We start from the raw sequence: 18,909 nt of genomic DNA on the forward strand, positions 1-18,909 counted from the left end.
CATGAGAAATGTCCCCATCGACAAACTGACGGCAACTGAATGGTGCACAAATGCTTATTACTTTACTTTCAAGTTGCCCTTAATAACAGTCTAATTAAACACCTAAAAATTTCTGTTCACGCTTCTTAAACTGCTTTCCCAATGAAATTAGCGCATCGATCGTCTGGCTTTTGCTTGGCATGTGGGCATTTAGACATTGCCAGCAGTAGCGTGTCTGACCTAACCCTAACCCTAACCCAACCCTAACCCAACCCTAACCCTAACCCAACCCAACCTTAACCCTAACCCAACCCAACCTTAACCCTAACCACCCTAACTCTACCCCTAACCCAATCCTAACCCAACCCTAACCCTAACCCAACCCAACCTTAACCCTAACCACCCTAACTCTACCCCTAACCCAACCCTAACCCAACCCTAACCCAACATTAACCCTAACCCAACCCAACCTTAACCCTAACCACCCTAACTCTACCCCTAACCCAACCCTAACCCAACCCTAACCCTAACCCAACCCAACCTTAACCCTAACCACCCTAACTCTACCCCTAACCCAACCCTAACCCAACCCTAACCCAACCCAACCCAACCTTAACCCTAACCTAAGCCTAACCCTAACCACCCTAACCCTAACCCAATCCTAACCCTAACCACCCTAACCCAATCCTAACCCTAACCCTAACCTAAGCCTAACCCTAACCACCCCAACCCTAACCCAACCCTAACCCTAACCACCCTAACCCTAACCCAATCCTAACCCTAACCACCCTAACCCTAACCCAATCCTAACCCTAACCCTAACCTAAGCCTAACCCTAACCCTAACCTAAGCCTAACCCTAACCCAACCCTAACCCTAACCCAACCCAACCTTAACCCTAACCACCCTAACTCTACCCCTAACCCAACCCTAACCCAACCCAACCCAACCTTAACCCTAACCTAAGCCTAACCCTAACCACCCTAACCCTAACCCAATCCTAACCCTAACCACCCTAACCCAATCCTAACCCTAGCCCTAACCTAAGCCTAACCCTAACCACCCCAACCCTAACCCAACCCTAACCCTAACCACCCTAACCCTAACCCAATCCTAACCCTAACCACCCTAACCCTAACCCAATCCTAACCCTAACCCTAACCTAAGCCTAACCCTAACCCTAACCCTAACCTAAGCCTAACCCTAACCCAACCCTAACCCTAACCCTAACCCTAACCCAATCCTAACCCTAACCCAATCCTAACCCTAACCCTAACCTAAGCCTAACCCTAATCCAACCCTAACCCTAACTCTAACTCTAACTCTAACTCTAACTCTAACCCTAACTCTAACTCTAACTCTAACTCTAACTCTAACTCTAACTCTAACCCTGCTGAGAGGGGTGCGGCTGTTTTTTTTCCCTTCTTCTCAAAGGTCATCTTGTTACATCATCATTACGCCGTTACGTTTGCCGGAACACTGCAAGGTTAACAACTGACAGCATGAGGTCCATGGTCAGTGTTGTTTTGTGTTCTACAATTTTGTCCCTTTCCCAAAGGTTTACCAGGATAGCAAAGCGTGAATAATAGAATAACAGAATTACAGACAATATTTGACCTTTTAGTCCTCCAGTAATTTGTCTAAAGACAAAGACATTTTTTGAAAATACATTTTTATCACTCCTCCATGAACCATCACCTTATCGTGGTGGAGGAGTTTGCGTACCCTAATGAGCCTGGGAGCTATGAGGAGAGGAGTTTGCCCCTGGCAGGGTCTCCCAAGGCAGATTGGTCCTAGGTGAAGGGTCAGACAAAGAATGGTTCACAAGACCCACCATGGAACATCTAAAAGGGAAGCCGCGTACCCGGCCTGGAGGGTTACTGGGGCCCCACTCTGGAGCCAGGCCTGGGGCTGGGGCTCGTTGCCGAGCACCTGGTGGCTGGGCCTACGGGACCTGGCAGGCCCAAACACTTAGTGAGGGTCTGTTGGGAAAGCTTGGTGGGGGAACCCGTCAGGCTGGTCTTCAACTCCCACCTCCGACAGAGCTTTGATCGTGTTCCGAGGGCGGTAGGGGACATTGAGTCTGAATGGGCCATGTTCCGCTCCGCCATTGTCGAGGCGGCTGTCGCGAGCTGTGGCTGCAAGGCCGCTGGTGCTGGTCGTGACGGTAATCCCCGTACACGATGGTGGACACCAGAGGTGAGGGGAGCCGTCAAGCTGAAGAAAGAGGCCTACAGGTCATGGCTGGTCTGGTCTGGTCTCCCGGGGTATCTTAAGGCTCTGGATGTTGTAGGGCTGTCCTGGTTGACACGCCTCTGCAACATTGCGTGGAAATCAGGGACAGTGCCCTTGGACTGGCAGACCGGGGTGGTGGCCCCTATTTTTAAAAGTGGGGACCAGAGATCGAAGGGTGGATCGGAGCGGTGTCAGCAGTGATAGGGGCACTTAACCGATCCGTCGTGGTGAAGAAGGAGCTGAGCCGGAAGGCAAAGCTCTCGATTTACCGGTCGATCTACGTCCCAGTCCTCACCTATGGCCGTCATCAACGTTGGGTGATGACCAAAAGAACGAGATCGCGGATACAAGCGGCTGAAATGAGTTTCCTCCCCAGGGTGGCCGGGCTCAGCCTTAGAGAGGGTGAGAAGCTCGGACATCCGGGAGGGGCTCGGAGTTAGGGTTAGGGTTAGGGTTAGGGAGCCGCTGCTCCTCCACATCGAGAGGAATCAGTCGGGGTGGCTCGGGCATCTGGCTAGGATGCCTTCTGGACGCCTCCCTTTAGAGGTGTTCCGGACATGTCCCCCCGGGAGGCGGCCTCGTGGCCGGCCCAGGACCAGGTGGAGAGATCACATCTCTCGCCTGGCTTGGGAGCGGCTGGGCGTTCCCCCTGAGGAGCTGATGGAAGTGGCCGGGGAGAGGCTGTCTGGGCACCCTCCTGGAGCTGCTGCCCCCACGACCCGGATCCGGATAAGCGGGAGAAAACGGAACGGAATGAAACATTTTCATCAAATAATGTGTGTGTCTTAAATTGCTGTCAGAATATCAGTTTTGACTTGATCCCAACACCTTTAAGTTTCACAGCGTATAACTGAAGTGAGCCTTCTGTTGTCAGGATTGTGTAACAGTGTTGTCATAGTGACAAGAATGTGTGTTTGATGTGAGGTTGCTGATTTTGGCAATATGGGCAATTAGCTTTAGTGTTTCTCAAATTCCTATTGTCGTCCTTTTCTGCTTTGTCTGCTAGTGTAACTGCTAACGCTAGCTGGCAGTATGTGTCCGTGTAATAAACGATGGATTCAGGCGGCACACTGGCATTTCTAACAGGGTGAATCATAAAGGTTAAAGAATCTACATGCACTCCAATTGTCAAGCCAAGGTCAGATTGAAGCATTGTTTGCATTTGTATGCATTTTATCCATATTTCTTATTCTGCCTTTATAATAACCACTGATGTGTTGAGGGGAGGCAGCTGACTACACGTGTGCGATCCCAGATGTTTCCCAGATTACCAACGATGAGATGATAATGCTGTGCCATTCATTAGACGGAGTGCTCATGCAGAGATGCTGCTAGAGAATGGTCCTGCTTCCGTCCTGTTCAGGGCTCTGGAATGGTACAAGCTCTTGAAGGTTGGGGGATGGGAGGCTTTGATGTATTTTTAATAGAATCTGCTATTTGAGTTGGTTCAATGCTTCTCTGAGGCCTTGCTTTCTCACTGCTGTATTGAATTCAACATGTACCATCACATGTGATTTCACACCCTGCTGCTAAGCAAAGCTAGCATTACCTTAGCTGTTTAGCCCTGCAGGTTGATGGAAGATGGCGGACAGGTGGAGCCAACAAGTCTGTCCTGCTTCTCTTTTGTCATCCTCCCCCATCCTCTCATCCTTTTCTCCTTGTTTTGTTCCAGGTCTGAACTATGCCATCTCTTTTAGATGTCTTCTTTGTGTACATACAAACATCCAGGGTGCATTATGGAGGCATGCTTACGGGCTTGTCGTGCTGGCTAACATTTAGCAGAGTGACACCTCCCTGCCCTAATGTTGAGCCTCGTTATTGCTTCCTCGTCTGCGTGGCTTATGGGGGGTTGCTACACTATGACTAGGCAGCGGTGAGACGCACTTCAGGGGAGCTGAACCAAACGACATCGTTTCATTTGTGGCTTCTCTGACTTAATTTTGTATTGTATCATAACTGGTATCGTTTTGGCTTATGTGGTCTAAATGTGTTCGCTCACCATTCAACAGATGCCTCCATGGCATCCATGGATGATGGATGGAGGGATGGATGATTACAAGTTACAATCTAAATTAAAGGAGGGGAGGAGGAGAGGAGGAGAGGAGGGGAGGAGGAGAGGAGGGGAAGAGGAGAGGAGAGGAGAGGAGAGGAGAGGAGAGGAGAGGAGAGGAGAGGAGAGGAGAGGAGGAGGGGAGGGGAGAGGAGAGGAGGGGAGGGGAGGGGAGGAGAGGAGAGGAGAGGGAGGGGGGAGGGGAGGGGAGGGGAGGAGGAGAGGAGAGGAGGGAGAGGAGAGGGAGAGGAGGGGAGTGTGTGAGTGTGTGTGTGTTTGTGTGTGTGTGTGTTGTGCAGATTTCCAGGAGTCAAATAAAAGGCCAAAGTCCTAAACTGGGCCTTTATTCCAACTTTATTCTGACTTTATTCTAATTTTATTCCAACTTTATACCGACTTTATTCTCACTTTATTCCGACTTTATTTTAACTTTAATCTGACTTTATTCTGAATTTATTCCAACTTTAATCCGACTTTATTCTCGATTTATTCCAACTTTATACCGACTTTATTCTCAATTTATTCCGACTTTATTCTAACTTTAATCTGACTTTATTCTCACTTTATTCTGAATTTATTCCAAGTTTAATCCGACTTTATTCTCGATTTATTCTCACTTTATTCCTGCTCTGTACATTCAGTCACCGTAGAACAAAAACAGAGCAAAAACAGTTTCAAAGTCCTTTAAAGTTCATGTTGTGAGATAGTCGGGCTCCTAACGGGTCCTAACCCTAACCCTAACGGGTCCTAACCCTAACCCTAACCCTAACAGGTCCTAAACCTAACCCTAACCCTAACCCTTACCCTAACGGGTCCTAACCCTAACCCTAATCCTAACGGGTCCTAACCCTAACCCTAACCCTAACAGGTCCTAACCCTAACCCTAACGGGTCCTAACCCTAACAGGTCCTAACCCTAACCCTAATCCTAACGGGTCCTAACCCTAACCCTAACCCTAACAGGTCCTAACCCTAACCCTAACGGGTCCTAACCCTAACCCTAACAGGTCATAACCCTAACCGGTCCTAACCCTAACCCTAACGGGTCCTAACCCTAACAGGTCCTAACCCTAACCCTAATCCTAACGGGTCCTAACCCTAACGGGTCCTAACCCTAACCCTAACGGGTCCTAACCCTAACGGGTCCTAACCCTAACCCTAACGGGTCCTAACCCTAACCCTAACCCTAACGGGTCCTAACCCTAACCCTAACAGGTCCTAACCCTAACGGGTCCTCACCCTAACCCTAACAGGTCCTAACCCTAACCGGTCCTAACCCTAACCCTAACGGGTCCTAAACCTAACAGGTCCTAACCCTAACCCTAATCCTAACGGGTCCTAACCCTAACCCTAACCCTAACAGGTCCTAACCCTAACCCTAACGGGTCCTAACCCTAACAGGTCCTAACCCTAACGGGTCCTAACCCTAACCCTAACAGGTCCTAACCCTAACGGGTCCTAACCCTAACCCTAACAGGTCCTAACCCTAATGGGTCCTAACTCTAACAGGTCCTAACCCTAACAGGTCCTAACCCTAACGGGTCCTCACCCTAACCCTAACAGGTCCTAACCCTAACGGGTCCTAACCCTAACCCTAACGGGTCCTAACCCTAACCCTAACAGGTCCTAACCCTAACGGGTCCTCACCCTAACCCTAACGGGTCCTAACCCTAACAGGTCCTAACCCTAACCCTAATCCTAACAGGTCCTAACCCTAACCGGTCCTAACCCTAACCCTAACGGGTCCTAACCCTAACAGGTCCTAACCCTAACCCTAATCCTAACGGGTCCTAACCCTAACCCTAACAGGTCCTAATCCTAATGGGTCCTAACTCTAACAGGTCCTAACCCTAATGGGTCCTAACTCTAACAGGTCCTAACCCTAACCCTAACGGGTCCTAACCCTAACAGGTCCTAACCCTAACGGGTCCTAACCCTAACCCTAACAGGTCCTAACCCTAACGGGTCCTCACCCTAACCCTAACAGGTCCTAACCCTAACCGGTCCTAACCCTAACCCTAACGGGTCCTAACCCTAACCCTAACAGGTCCTAACCCTAATGGGTCCTAACCCTAACCCTAACAGGTCCTAACCCTAACGGGTCCTCACCCTAACCCTAACAGGTCCTAACCCTAACCGGTCCTAACCCTAACCCTAACGGGTCCTAACCCTAACCCTAACAGGTCCTAACCCTAATGGGTCCTAACTCTAACAGGTCCTAACCCTAACAGGTCCTAACCCTAACGGGTCCTAACCCTAACCCTAACAGGTCCTAACCCTAATGGGTCCTAACTCTAACAGGTCCTAACCCTAACAGGTCCTAACCCTAACAGGTCCAGGAGGTGAAAGGATAAAGGTTAATATCTGAAATGTTGGGGAAGAGGATTTTTACCTGATATTAAAATAGTTTTAGTTTCAGCAGCAGCGCGAGAATAAAACGATGTGAGGCGGCAATACACACGCATACACACACACACGCACGCACACACACATGCACTCACACATCCACACACACCCACCCACCCATCCACACACACACACACACCTAGACACCCATCCACCCACCCACCCATCCACCCACACACACCCACACACACACACACACACACACACTCAATATAAAGACTGCAGGGTAAACTGTCTTACATGTGAATATATCGACCACATTTACTGTCTTCAAATATTTCACTTGAAACATGAAATTTCTTTTTGAAAAAGGAAAGATGTACATTTTTTACAATCTCAGACATGAAAATATAATTGACACTTGAACTCTTATTCAAATCTTCCCACTAACGAAGGCGTGTTAATTGTTATTGCTGCTCCATTTAGCAAAATGAGCAAACAGGACTTTTAGCGGAGAGCAAAGTGCCGATGTTGGAGTCTCCTCGTGTCTTTAGGAACCGTGAGCGGCACTTTTGAGTGTAAAAGCAACTACAAAATGTACCAATTAGGCGTCGTCGTCTGAGCAACAACGGCTCCGTGATAGAAAAGTGAGTCTACAGGTGACTCGAGGGTTAGCAACAATAGTAACAATTCACGGACGTCACGTAGCTTAGAAAGATTTATAAAATGTTCCCAACATGCATCTCACTCCGTCCCAATGAAGGAATAAAGTCTTTCACAATCAAAGATTTGTTCCGTTCTTCTCTGCATTGAAAATAATATACATGTGTAAACAGATTTATTCAAGAAATACTGATTCCCCCCATATCTCCTTTTGTTCTGCTGCTAGGGGCTCTTATTTTGAAAGCTGCAAACAGGAAGTTGATGGGAGGCCCAGCTCCAACAGCTTTTTCTCTTTTCTGAGTGGAAACCTCGTCCAGGCACTTGAGGTTGTCCAGCCCTGCATTTAACTTCATAAAAAAAGCTTTTTGCACATTATAGTTGCTTCTATTGATGGTTTTCTGTACTTCCTGTTGCAGAACAAATGTGTATCAATGCCCGATAGCGTGACGATAATATTGTGGATCTCTTAAGTTTCATGTCAAAAGAAAATACAAGATTTCTTTTCAACAATTCAAACTTAAACATGAAGAAACATTTTGAAATCACGTTAGCAGACGGAAGAGAGCGAGACTTCACATAAGGTCGCTGCGTGTTGCCACGGCAGCACATTCACGTCACACATGCCACGTTTGTGGCGGGTCGTGACGGCGCCACCTGCTGGTCCACAGGTGAACTGTTCCAACCGTTTCTGTTGGATGGAGACGATCCGCAGAAACGTGGCTGCAAATAAAAGGATTCCAAAAGGCGATGGATGATAATACGACACATTTCTACAGTTTGTCGTCACAAAGTGCGGTTTATTTTTGCAGAGTAGAAAAAAAGACTTATTTACACATCTTAATTTAACGGCCTGACCCCGCCTTCTGGTGCACGATGGCGTCCACGTGTGTTGTTACCAAATACATGAAAAGAATCCAAGAAGATGATGCGAAGAGCAGAAGCTCACCTGCTCGTTCCAGGTGCCTCTATAGCTTATTGTGTCTGTACATGTGTGTGGGGGGGTCGGGGGTCGCCGGGGGGAGGGGGGGGGGGCAGCTGCTCCTGATCCACTTCCAGTTCTGTACGACTGAAAGGTGCAACTCAAAAGTTCGAGGAAAAGCCGAATCCCCCTGTTTTGGGGGGGTGATTAGAGACGTGGGTTCGGCCAATGATTTAGCTGGATCCACCCGTCAGCTGACACCTCTCATCCTTGTCATTGGTGGCTTTGGGCCACAGTTGTTGATGGAGATCCTTCACCACCCTCTCCAGGTGCTCCCGGGCCTCCCGTTCCTGCAGTAGGTCGGCCCGCAGCTGCTCTCGGTCAGCTTCAGCCTGCTGTAGTTTCATCTGGAGGTCCTCTATCTGGAAAACAAGATGTATTTAATGACCAGAACTTTTAGGGCCCAGTTTCATTTTGACAGAACTTTAAGGAACAAAAACGTTGGACTTCCAGCTGAGCGTAGCTCCGCCTTGTGTTCTCATTATTCCCGAGGGAATTCTCTTCCTGGGCGATTCTCCACTGCTCTTCAGAACATCTGGACCAATGGAATCTGACAGATCCGCTGACCCAACCGTCTCACCAAAGACGTTAGCATGTTTGCTAACTCACCTGGGCAGAGTATTTGGCCCGCAGGCGTCCGGCCTCACAGCCTTTGTCACAGACTCGGAGTTGTCGGGTCTGTTCCAGCTCCCGCTTCAGGCGCAGCCGCGACTCGTTGGCTTCCTTCATCTTCTTCTCGCTGTCGCTTCGAATACGCTCGATTTCTTTCCTCAGATTTCGCTTTGCCTCAGTTGCCTCACGTAGTTTCTCCTTCTTGGCCACTCGAAGGAACTCCAACTCCTGGAGACCATCGAAGACAAGAGTGTCAGCAGGTCTGTGACTATAGACCAGGACAGCAGAGGTCCTGCAGGTCTGTGACTCTATAGACCAGGACAGCAGAGGTCCTGCAGGTCTGTGACTCTATAGACCAGGACAGCAGAGGTCCTGCAGGTCTGTGACTCTATAGACCAGGACAGCAGAGGTCCTGCAGGTCTGTGACTCTATAGACCAGGACAGCAGAGGTCCTGCAGGTCTGTGACTCTATAGACCAGGACAGCAGAGGTCCTGCAGGTCTGTGACTCTATAGACCAGGACAGCAGAGGTCCTGCAGGTCTGTGAGACTATAGACCAGGACAGCAGAGGTCCTGCAGGTCTGTGACTATAGACCAGGACAGCAGAGGTCCTGCAGGTCTGTGACTCTATAGACCAGGACAGCAGAGGTCCTGCAGGTCTGTGACTCTATAGACCAGGACAGCAGAGGTCCTGCAGGTCTGTGACTATAGACCAGGACAGCAGAGGTCCTGCAGGTCTGTGACTCTATAGACCAGGACAGCAGAGGTCCTGCAGGTCTGTGACTCTATAGACCAGGACAGCAGAGGTCCTGCAGGTCTGTGACTCTATAGACCAGGACAGCAGAGGTCCTGCAGGTCTGTGACTATAGACCAGGACAGCAGAGGTCCTGCAGGTCTGTGACTCTATAGACCAGGACAGCAGAGGTCCTGCAGGTCTGTGACTCTATAGACCAGGACAGCAGAGGTCCTGCAGGTCTGTGACTCTATAGACCAGGACAGCAGAGGTCCTGCAGGTCTGTGACTCTATAGACCAGGACAGCAGAGGTCCTGCAGGTCTGTGACTCTATAGACCAGGACAGCAGAGGTCCTGCAGGTCTGTGACTCTATAGACCAGGACAGCAGAGGTCCTGCAGGTCTGTGACTATAGACCAGGACAGCAGAGGTCCTGCAGGTCTGTGACTATAGACCAGGACAGCAGAGGTCCTGCAGGTCTGTGACTCTATAGACCAGGACAGCAGAGGTCCTGCAGGTCTGTGACTCTATAGACCAGGACAGCAGAGGTCCTGCAGGTCTGTGACTCTATAGACCAGGACAGCAGAGGTCCTGCAGGTCTGTGACTCTATAGACCAGGACAGCAGAGGTCCTGCAGGTCTGTGACTCTATAGACCAGGACAGCAGAGGTCCTGCAGGTCTGTGACTCTATAGACCAGGACAGCAGAGGTCCTGCAGGTCTGTGACTCTATAGACCAGGACAGCAGAGGTCCTGCAGGTCTGTGACTATAGACCAGGACAGCAGAGGTCCTGCAGGTCTGTGACTATAGACCAGGACAGCAGAGGTCCTGCAGGTCTGTGACTCTATAGACCAGGACAGCAGAGGTCCTGCAGGTCTGTGAGACTATAGACCAGGACAGCAGAGGTCCTGCAGGTCTGTGACTATAGACCAGGACAGCAGAGGTCCTGCAGGTCTGTGACTCTATAGACCAGGACAGCAGAGGTCCTGCAGGTCTGTGACTATAGACCAGGACAGCAGAGGTCCTGCAGGTCTGTGACTCTATAGACCAGGACAGCAGAGGTCCTGCAGGTCTGTGACTATAGACCAGGACAGCAGAGGTCCTGCAGGTCTGTGACTATAGACCAGGACAGCAGAGGTCCTGCAGGTCTGTGACTCTATAGACCAAGACAGCAGAGGTCCTGCAGGTCTGTGACTATAGACCAGGACAGCAGAGGTCCTGCAGGTCTGTGACTATAGACCAGGACAGCAGAGGTCCTGCAGGTCTGTGACTCTATAGACCAGGACAGCAGAGGTCCTGCAGGTCTGTGACTATAGACCAGGACAGCAGAGGTCCTGCAGGTCTGTGACTCTATAGACCAGGACAGCAGAGGTCCTGCAGGTCTGTGAGACTATAGACCAGGACAGCAGAGGTCCTGCAGGTCTGTGACTCTATAGACCAGGACAGCAGAGGTCCTGCAGGTCTGTGACTATAGACCAGGACAGCAGAGGTCCTGCAGGTCTGTGACTATAGACCAGGACAGCAGAGGTCCTGCAGGTCTGTGACTCTATAGACCAGGACAGCAGAGGTCCTGCAGGTCTGTGACTCTATAGACCAGGACAGCAGAGGTCCTGCAGGTCTGTGACTCTATAGACCAGGACAGCAGAGGTCCTGCAGGTCTGTGACTCTATAGACCAGGACAGCAGAGGTCCTGCAGGTCTGTGACTCTATAGACCAGGACAGCAGAGGTCCTGCAGGTCTGTGACTCTATAGACCAGGACAGCAGAGGTCCTGCAGGTCTGTGACTCTATAGACCAGGACAGCAGAGGTCCTGCAGGTCTGTGACTCTATAGACCAGGACAGCAGAGGTCCTGCAGGTCTGTGACTCTATAGACCAGGACAGCAGAGGTCCTGCAGGTCTGTGACTCTATAGACCAGGACAGCAGAGGTCCTGCAGGTCTGTGACTCTATAAACCTTTTCTGTGAACTTTAGAATCCCGTCATGCTAACGGGAGGTAAGAAGCCGTCCTAAAACAACAGCAACAGACACGATGGAGCCCAGAACCGCGTGGCCTCCTACCTGCTGAAGGCTCCGTTTCGCCTGGAGCGCAGAGCCCAACTTTTCTTCCTGTTTCACTCTCATTTTCACGATCTCATGCAGAAACTTCTCCTTTGCCTCTTTGGAGTCCAGTCCAGCATCCAGGGCCTGCCTCAGGCTCTCCAGCTCCACCTCATGACCTGGTTCTGGAGGGATCATGAGGCCTGGAAGGGGAAGGGCTACAGAGACGACGCTCTCGGCCGATGAGATGCTGCAGATGGGTCTTTGGTCACCAGGTGAGCTCAGGTCTTTGGCTGAGCTGCTGGATGAGATGAACGACGGTGATGACAGGGAGGACAGGGAGGAGGTGGCTGTCAGAAAACAGGAACAAAGTGCTGAAAGATCTGGTTCTCCGGGTTAGAACAGTGTCCGTTTGGGCTAATGCGTGTCTGAACGTGGATGATCTCACCTTCATCACGGCTCTCCACCTCTACCTCCATTTCTGAGTCTTCTGGGGGCAGTTTGGCCGCGGCTGAGAAGGAAGGGCAGGGCGCCTCTGGTGCTGCGGCCCTCCTCTTGGCTGGCCTGGGTTTAGCAGCCCCGTTCAGGGCTGAGTGGGAGGTGCTGGGTCGGGATGTGGACTGGAGGCCGCCCTTCTCCAGAGGCAGGGGGCCGCCCTTCTCCAGAGGCAGGAGGCCGACCTTCTCCAGAGGCAGGGGGCCGACCTTCTCCAGAGGCAGGAGGCCGACCTTCTCCAGAGGCAGGGGGCCGCCCTTCTCCAGAGGCAGGAGGCCGACCTTCTCCAGAGGCAGGGGGCCGACCTTCTCCAGAGGCAGGAGGCCGACCTTCTCCAGAGGCAGGGGGCCGCCCTTCTCCAGAGGCAGGGGGCCGACCTTCTCCAGAGGCAGGAGGCCGACCTTCTCCAGAGGCAGGAGGCCGACCTTCTCCAGAGGCAGGGGGCCGACCTTCTCCAGAGGCAGGGGGCCGACCTTCTCCAGGGGCAGGGGCCTAAGGGTGACATTGGGAGCCACTTCTTTTTCCAGACTTTTGTAGTTGTAGAAGCTGAGAAGAAAGAAAAGGAGAAAGAAGAAGAAAGCAGAGTGATTATCTAGTCCAAGGTGGAGCGCCACCGGCTGAGGCTTCACACACCCGACACCAGGCCTGCAGAACAGCGAGAGGATTCTGGGAGCTCACCTGCTGGGCCTACAGCTTAGGAGGTTCTCCATATGTTCTGAAAGGCAAAGTCTCACCTGTCTCTGAGCAGGGCCAGGGGATGAGCGGAGGACTCGCGCTCACCGACAGAGACCTGGGGGGACCAGGGTCTGAACGCTGAAGGTCTCGGCCGAGACTGGAGGCCCTGGAGACAACAAGCTGTCAAACCTCCTCAAAGGAAACGGAGCAGTTAACTGAAGGACGATGACCTGCTGGGGCCACATGTGAACATCTGGGACCATCGTGGTCACACCGACCTTGTTGGAGACGTAGAGCGACTGGAGCCAGTTGTGTTGCTGCTCTTTGTCATGTGGCAGCGGCAGGAAGTCGTCCTGATTGGACCTTTTCAGGGGAACCGGATCAGAGGGCTGAAAGAGAGGACGGCTGGTTGAAGCTGTTGTCAAAGTTTCTGACTGAATCCAACATTTATTCCAAAGACGTAGTTGAACCGGACTGATTAAGGTGATGATGATTAATGAGTCAGCAAAATAATTAAAGACCATATTCTCATTGTTCTGACATCATGGTTCTAAATCCCATAATTATTCCAATCAGTGAGGTAACATCCACATCCTGTTGGGGGCGCTAACAGAGCTGGCAGCTCGTCCCCGACCACCAACCCCCCTGGTTGGGAGGGAGGGGGAAGGCATGAAGGCATGAATGAGTGTGTGGGTGTGTCAGTGTGTGTGTGTGTGGGTGTGTCCATCATCCATCCATCCATCATCCATCCATCATCCATCCAACCATCATCCATCCATCATCCATCCAACCATCATCCATCCAACCATCATCCATCCATCATCCATCCAACCATCATCCATCCATCCATCCTCCATCCATCCATCATCCATCCAACCATCATCCATCCATCATCCATCCAACCATCATCCATCCAACCATCATCCATCCATCACCATCCATCATCCAACCATCATCCATCCATCATCCATCCAACCATCATCCATCCAACCATCATCCATCCATCATCCATCCAACCATCATCAATCCAACCATCATCCATCCATCCATCATCCATCCATCCATCATCCACCCATCCATCCATCATCCATCTATCATCCATCCATCATCCATCCAACCATCATCCATCCATCATCCATCCATCCCACCATCATCCATCCATCATCCACCCATCCATCATCCATCCATCATCCATCCATCCATCCATCCATCATCTATCATCCATCCATCCATCATCCACCCATCCATCATCCATCCAACCATCATCCATCCATCATCTATCCAACATCATCCATCCAACCATCATCCATCATCCATCATCCATCCAATCATCATCCATCCATCATCCATCCATCATCTATCATCCATCCATCCATCCATCATCCACCATCCACCATCCAACCATCATCCATCCATCATCCATCCAACCATCATCCATCCATCATCCATCCATCCATCATCTATCATCCAACCATCATCCATCCATCATCCATCCATCATCCATCATCCACCCATCCATCATCCATCCATCCATCATCTATCATCCATCCATCCATCATCCACCCATCCATCATCCATCCAACCATCATCCATCCATCATCCATCCAACCATCATCTATCATCCATCCATCATCCATCCATCATCCATCATCTATCATCCATCCATCATCCATCCATCATCCATTATCCATCCATCCATCATCCACCCATCCATCCATCATCCATCCATCATCCATTATCCATCATCCATCATCCACCCATCATCCACCCATCCATCCATCATCCACCCATCCATCCATCATCCATCCATCATCCACCCATCCATCCATCATCCATCCATCCGTCTGCTTCCTCTGAACTGGTGGCTGCTGATTCTCACTTTGCCTCCCAAGGGCATTTTCACTTCTTCTTTGTTTTTTAGGTTATGTAAGTTTCATAAATATTTGCTATTTCCTCCTCAGACGTGAGTGTGTGAACTCGCATCTTTTCAGAGATTTCCTGTAAAACACAAGCAGCTCTGAAGAAGAAACCATTTCCTGTTCATGTGCAGACAGACAGGAAGCTCTCAGAAAATGTGACAGTCTGCAGCCAAGAAGGCTGTTGTCACTCCACCCATCCTGTCACACGCACACACTCACGCTCACTCACTCACTCACTCACTCACTCACTCACTCACTCACTCACTCACTCACTCACTCACTCACTCACTCACTCACTCACTCACTCACTCACTCACTCACTCACTCACACACTCACACACACACACACACACACACACACACACACACACACACACACACACACACAGCTGTAGGCTGGTCTGACACCATCATGTGTCAGTAAATCGATACTCTGCGTGACAGCTCTGATCGAGCTGCCAGCTGGAACGCTGCTGCGTTTACATGCAGTGGGAAAAGTGAGCTGTGACCCAAGTGGCAGAGCAGCACTTCTGACCGCAGGAGGACGGAGCAGCACCGAGGTGTTGTCTCGTCCACAGAGAACATCAGACAGCAGCGATATCAGTCGGAATAACTTCTTTATATGGGTTTGGGTCAGTCAGGTGGGTTAGGGTTTGGGTCAGTCAGGTGGGTTAGGGTTATGGTTAAGGTTAGTCAGTTGGGTTAGGGTTAGTCGGTTGGGTTAGGGTTTGGGTCAGTCAGTTGGGTTATGGTTATGGTTAAGGTTAGTCAGTTGGGTTAGGGTTAGTCAGTTGGGTTAGGGTTAGTCAGTTGGGTTGGGGTTAGTCAGTTGTCCAGTTATAGTTGGATATTCAGTCGCAATAATCATTGTTTTTTATTGTGTCACATGTCATTTAAAACTAGTGAGTGTCAATACCAGTAATTACCAGTAGGTAACCATCAATCAAGGTGCACAGCAAAAAGCTTTCAGGCTCCTTAAAGCAGGACGTGGGACACATGTAGGACACCTCTGGGGCACACTGGGGGCCGGAGGCAGGGTCAGCAGAGGTCAGCAGGAGGAGAACAAGCAGATCTGGCTCATAAACTGGTCGGAGGTTTACAGCTACTATTGGTCTTTGTTGTTCCACGTGAGGGGGGGGCGTTAACCCACTGGGGGCTGAGCAATCCTACAAATGGAGGTCATTTAGAGCGGCGGTTGAGGTCAGTGTGTGCAGGTCAGGATCGGGACACCAGGTCTGACGGTGTGTAACACAACAGGAGCACGGAACCATGTGTGCACACGACACTGGTTTTTGGATCTGAAGATGTTGGTGACCAATAGAAAAGGGCTTGTTGGGTTTTACAGGTGATTTATTGTTGAGCACCAATATGTCAACAGCCTGCAACGGTGCGGTCAGCACACCTGTGGAGATGTGTTTGAAGGTTTGTGGAGCTTTTGTGAGGAATCAACTGCTGTCACACAGCTTTAGAGCCACACCAGAGGAGACACAACTGTTGACACAGAAAAACCTGACATCAACTAGAAATAAACTGGAAACAAAAATGCATCAATTTAGCTGATTCCATGAACACCACCCATTTATAAAACACACAATCTTAAATTTGTGAAATTCTAGCTTTGTGAGGACTTCCATAGAATAATACTTTCATCAGACCCGAGCACAACCACTAACCTAGCACAACCACTAACCTAGCACAACCACTAACCTAGCACAACCACAAACCTAGCACAACCACTAACCTAGCACAACCACAAGGAGAGGAGAGGAGAGGAGAGGAGAGGAGAGGAGAGGAGAGGAGAGGAGAGGAGAGGAGAGGAGAGGAGAGGAGAGAGGACTCAACATTGTCCAGGTACCTTTGAGCAAGGTTAGGGTACCCACAGGTGCTCATGTGGGGCCCTGCGATGAGCTGGTGGGGGAGATCTGGTGGGGGGATCTGGTGGGGGGGAACTGGTGGGGGGGATCTGGTGGGGGTCCTGGTGGGGGGACCTGCCTTAACCTATTGTTTACCCTCCTTGTGACCTTGAAAGGGATAAAGAGGTTAAGAAGACGAGACCAGATGTGTAGTATGAACAGGTCTAGACCACCACCGTGGTCACCAGAGGGCATCGAGTGGAGTAAAGGCAGAGACTGGTGGGGGCCAGGGTTCGAGGAAGGGGTCATGTGTTCCTGATCCATGCCCAGGAGCCTGAGCCATGCCCAGGAGCCTGAGCCATGCCCAGGAGCTTGATCCATGACCAGGAGCCTGAGCCATGCCCAGGAGCTTGATCCATGACCAGGAGCCTGAGCCATGCCCAGGAGCCTGATCCATGACCAGGAGCCTGATCCATGACCAGGCTCCTGAGCCATGCCCAGGAGCCTGATCCATGACCAGGAGCCTGAGCCATGCCCTTGAGCCTGATCCATGCCCAGGAGCCTGAGCCATGCCCTTGAGCTTGATCCATGACCAGGACCCTGAGCCATGCCCTTGAGCCTGAGCCATGCCCAGGAGCCTGAGCCATGCCCAGGAGCCATAAGTTTCCACGGGAACACCCCCCAACCCAGAGTTAGCTGTGAAAGGCGGCTGCCCCCAGTGTAACCAGCAACCAGAAATGTCTCCGTGTTTTCTCCACCGCGTGTGGGCGCGAGGATCGCTGTCCTGGAGGTCACCACGTAGGTGTGACATCACCACGTAGGTGTGACATCACCACGTAGGTGTGACATCACCACGTAGGTGTGACATCATTCCCAGGTCTTATTTGACTTCCGAGGAAAATGGGAAGCAGGATCCAGCTTTCCATGCATGCAGCCATAGATCACATGATCAAAGTGAGGTGGTGACATGTGGGCGTGTGTGTAAATGTGTTGGTGCGTACCACCGGAAGGGGCGTGGCCTATACCAGGTTTCAGGGTCACTGGAGGTCTGCAGACCAAGACCTGAGCAAACGACTCCAGAGGTGCACGTGTGGTTTTTGTGTTATATGTGAATTATTGCTGCACTATTGAAAGTGTAACTGCCCCCCCCACGTCTCACACCAGGTTCCCGTTGCCTCGACGACCGTGCCTACACACGCTTTGTGTTTCTTAATTCCTGGTGAGTCCAGTCTGGCACGTCTGTGTTGTTCACCATAGAAACCGACACAACAGAGCAGCTGCGGCTCAGCAAACACCACATGGAGTCCAGGTCATGTGACGTCTCCAGATGGAGGCGTCACTGGACAGGTCATCGTGGCTCATCACTAACCTGACCTGGACCTGCTCCATCAGAACTGGGCCAGGGAGGGACGACAGAAGACGTCAGAGATCACATCATTGTGGTTAGCATTGCGCTAACTTCCCTCCTCAACATCTGCGTGTCCAAAAGCACTCAACAAGAATCCAATAAAGATGAGAACTGGGAGGAAACGCGATGATGGAGTCCACATTGTCCTTCTGCTGGACAGTTTCATCTCAAGTAGGAACATTAGTGGTAGAAGCAGCCTGAACAGTGATGGAACTGTACCGCTCTCATGGTGCACGCCGCCGCCGCCGCCGCCATGGGTCTGGCCGCTGCTAAGACGGGCTGTTTTACAGTGACCATTGCATCATTACTGGAGACAGGGACATCCGCGTGGACATCATCGTGGACATCCGTGTGGACATCATCGTGGACATCCGCGTGGACATCCGTGTGGACATCATCGTGGACATCCGTGTGGACATCATCGTGGACATCCGTGTGGACATCCGCGTGGACATCATCGTGGACATCCGTGTGGACATCATTGTGGACATCATCGTGGACATCCGTGTGGACATCCGCGTGGACATCATTGTGGACATCATCGTGGACATCCGCGTGGACATCCGTGTGGACATCCGCGTGGACATCCGTGTGGACATCATGGTGGACATCCGCGTGGACATCATCGTGGACATCATCGTGGACATCATCGTGGACATCCGCGTGGACATCCGTGTGGACATCATGGTGGACATCATCGTGGACATCCGCGTGGACATCATCGTGGACATCCGTGTGGACATCATGGTGGACATCATCGTGGACATCCGCGTGGACATCCGCGTGGACATCATCGTGGACATCCGTGTGGACATCATCGTGGACATCCGCGTGGACATCACGAATGTCCCTATATTCAATAACAAGGTGACGGTGCGTCTCCTGCGTCTCCTGCTCAGCCTGTCCTTGACCAGCGTGCTGCCATCATT

The 18,909-nt window shown here is 51.1% G+C and overlaps 1 protein-coding gene across 5 annotated transcripts in view; it reads right to left on the reverse strand.

The window, feature by feature from the left end:
* Positions 1-6,904: 6,904 nt before the first annotated feature.
* Positions 6,905-18,909, reverse strand: part of skia (v-ski avian sarcoma viral oncogene homolog a) — a 28,678-nt gene continuing 16,673 nt past the window's right edge. The window contains exons 2-8 of one of the 5 annotated variants that reach the window (XM_029827699.1): positions 13,079-13,189; positions 12,860-12,966; positions 12,311-12,671; positions 12,079-12,262; positions 11,652-11,980; positions 8,860-9,090; positions 6,905-8,612 (exon numbers count right to left, since the gene is read on the reverse strand). In XM_029827699.1, coding sequence (XP_029683559.1) covers positions 8,424-8,612; positions 8,860-9,090; positions 11,652-11,980; positions 12,079-12,262; positions 12,311-12,671; positions 12,860-12,966; positions 13,079-13,189 — 1,512 coding nt within the window. In that variant the 3' untranslated portion in view covers positions 6,905-8,423. Of the gene's footprint in view, positions 8,613-8,859; positions 9,091-11,651; positions 11,981-12,078; positions 12,672-12,859; positions 12,967-13,078; positions 13,190-18,909 lie in introns of all 5 variants that reach the window. The other 4 variants (XM_029827700.1, XM_029827701.1, XM_029827702.1 and 1 more) reach the window with 4 other exon arrangements.

This window comes from Takifugu rubripes, chromosome 20, assembly GCF_901000725.2.
Source record: "Takifugu rubripes chromosome 20, fTakRub1.2, whole genome shotgun sequence".
Taxonomy (NCBI): Eukaryota; Metazoa; Chordata; class Actinopteri; order Tetraodontiformes; family Tetraodontidae; genus Takifugu; species Takifugu rubripes.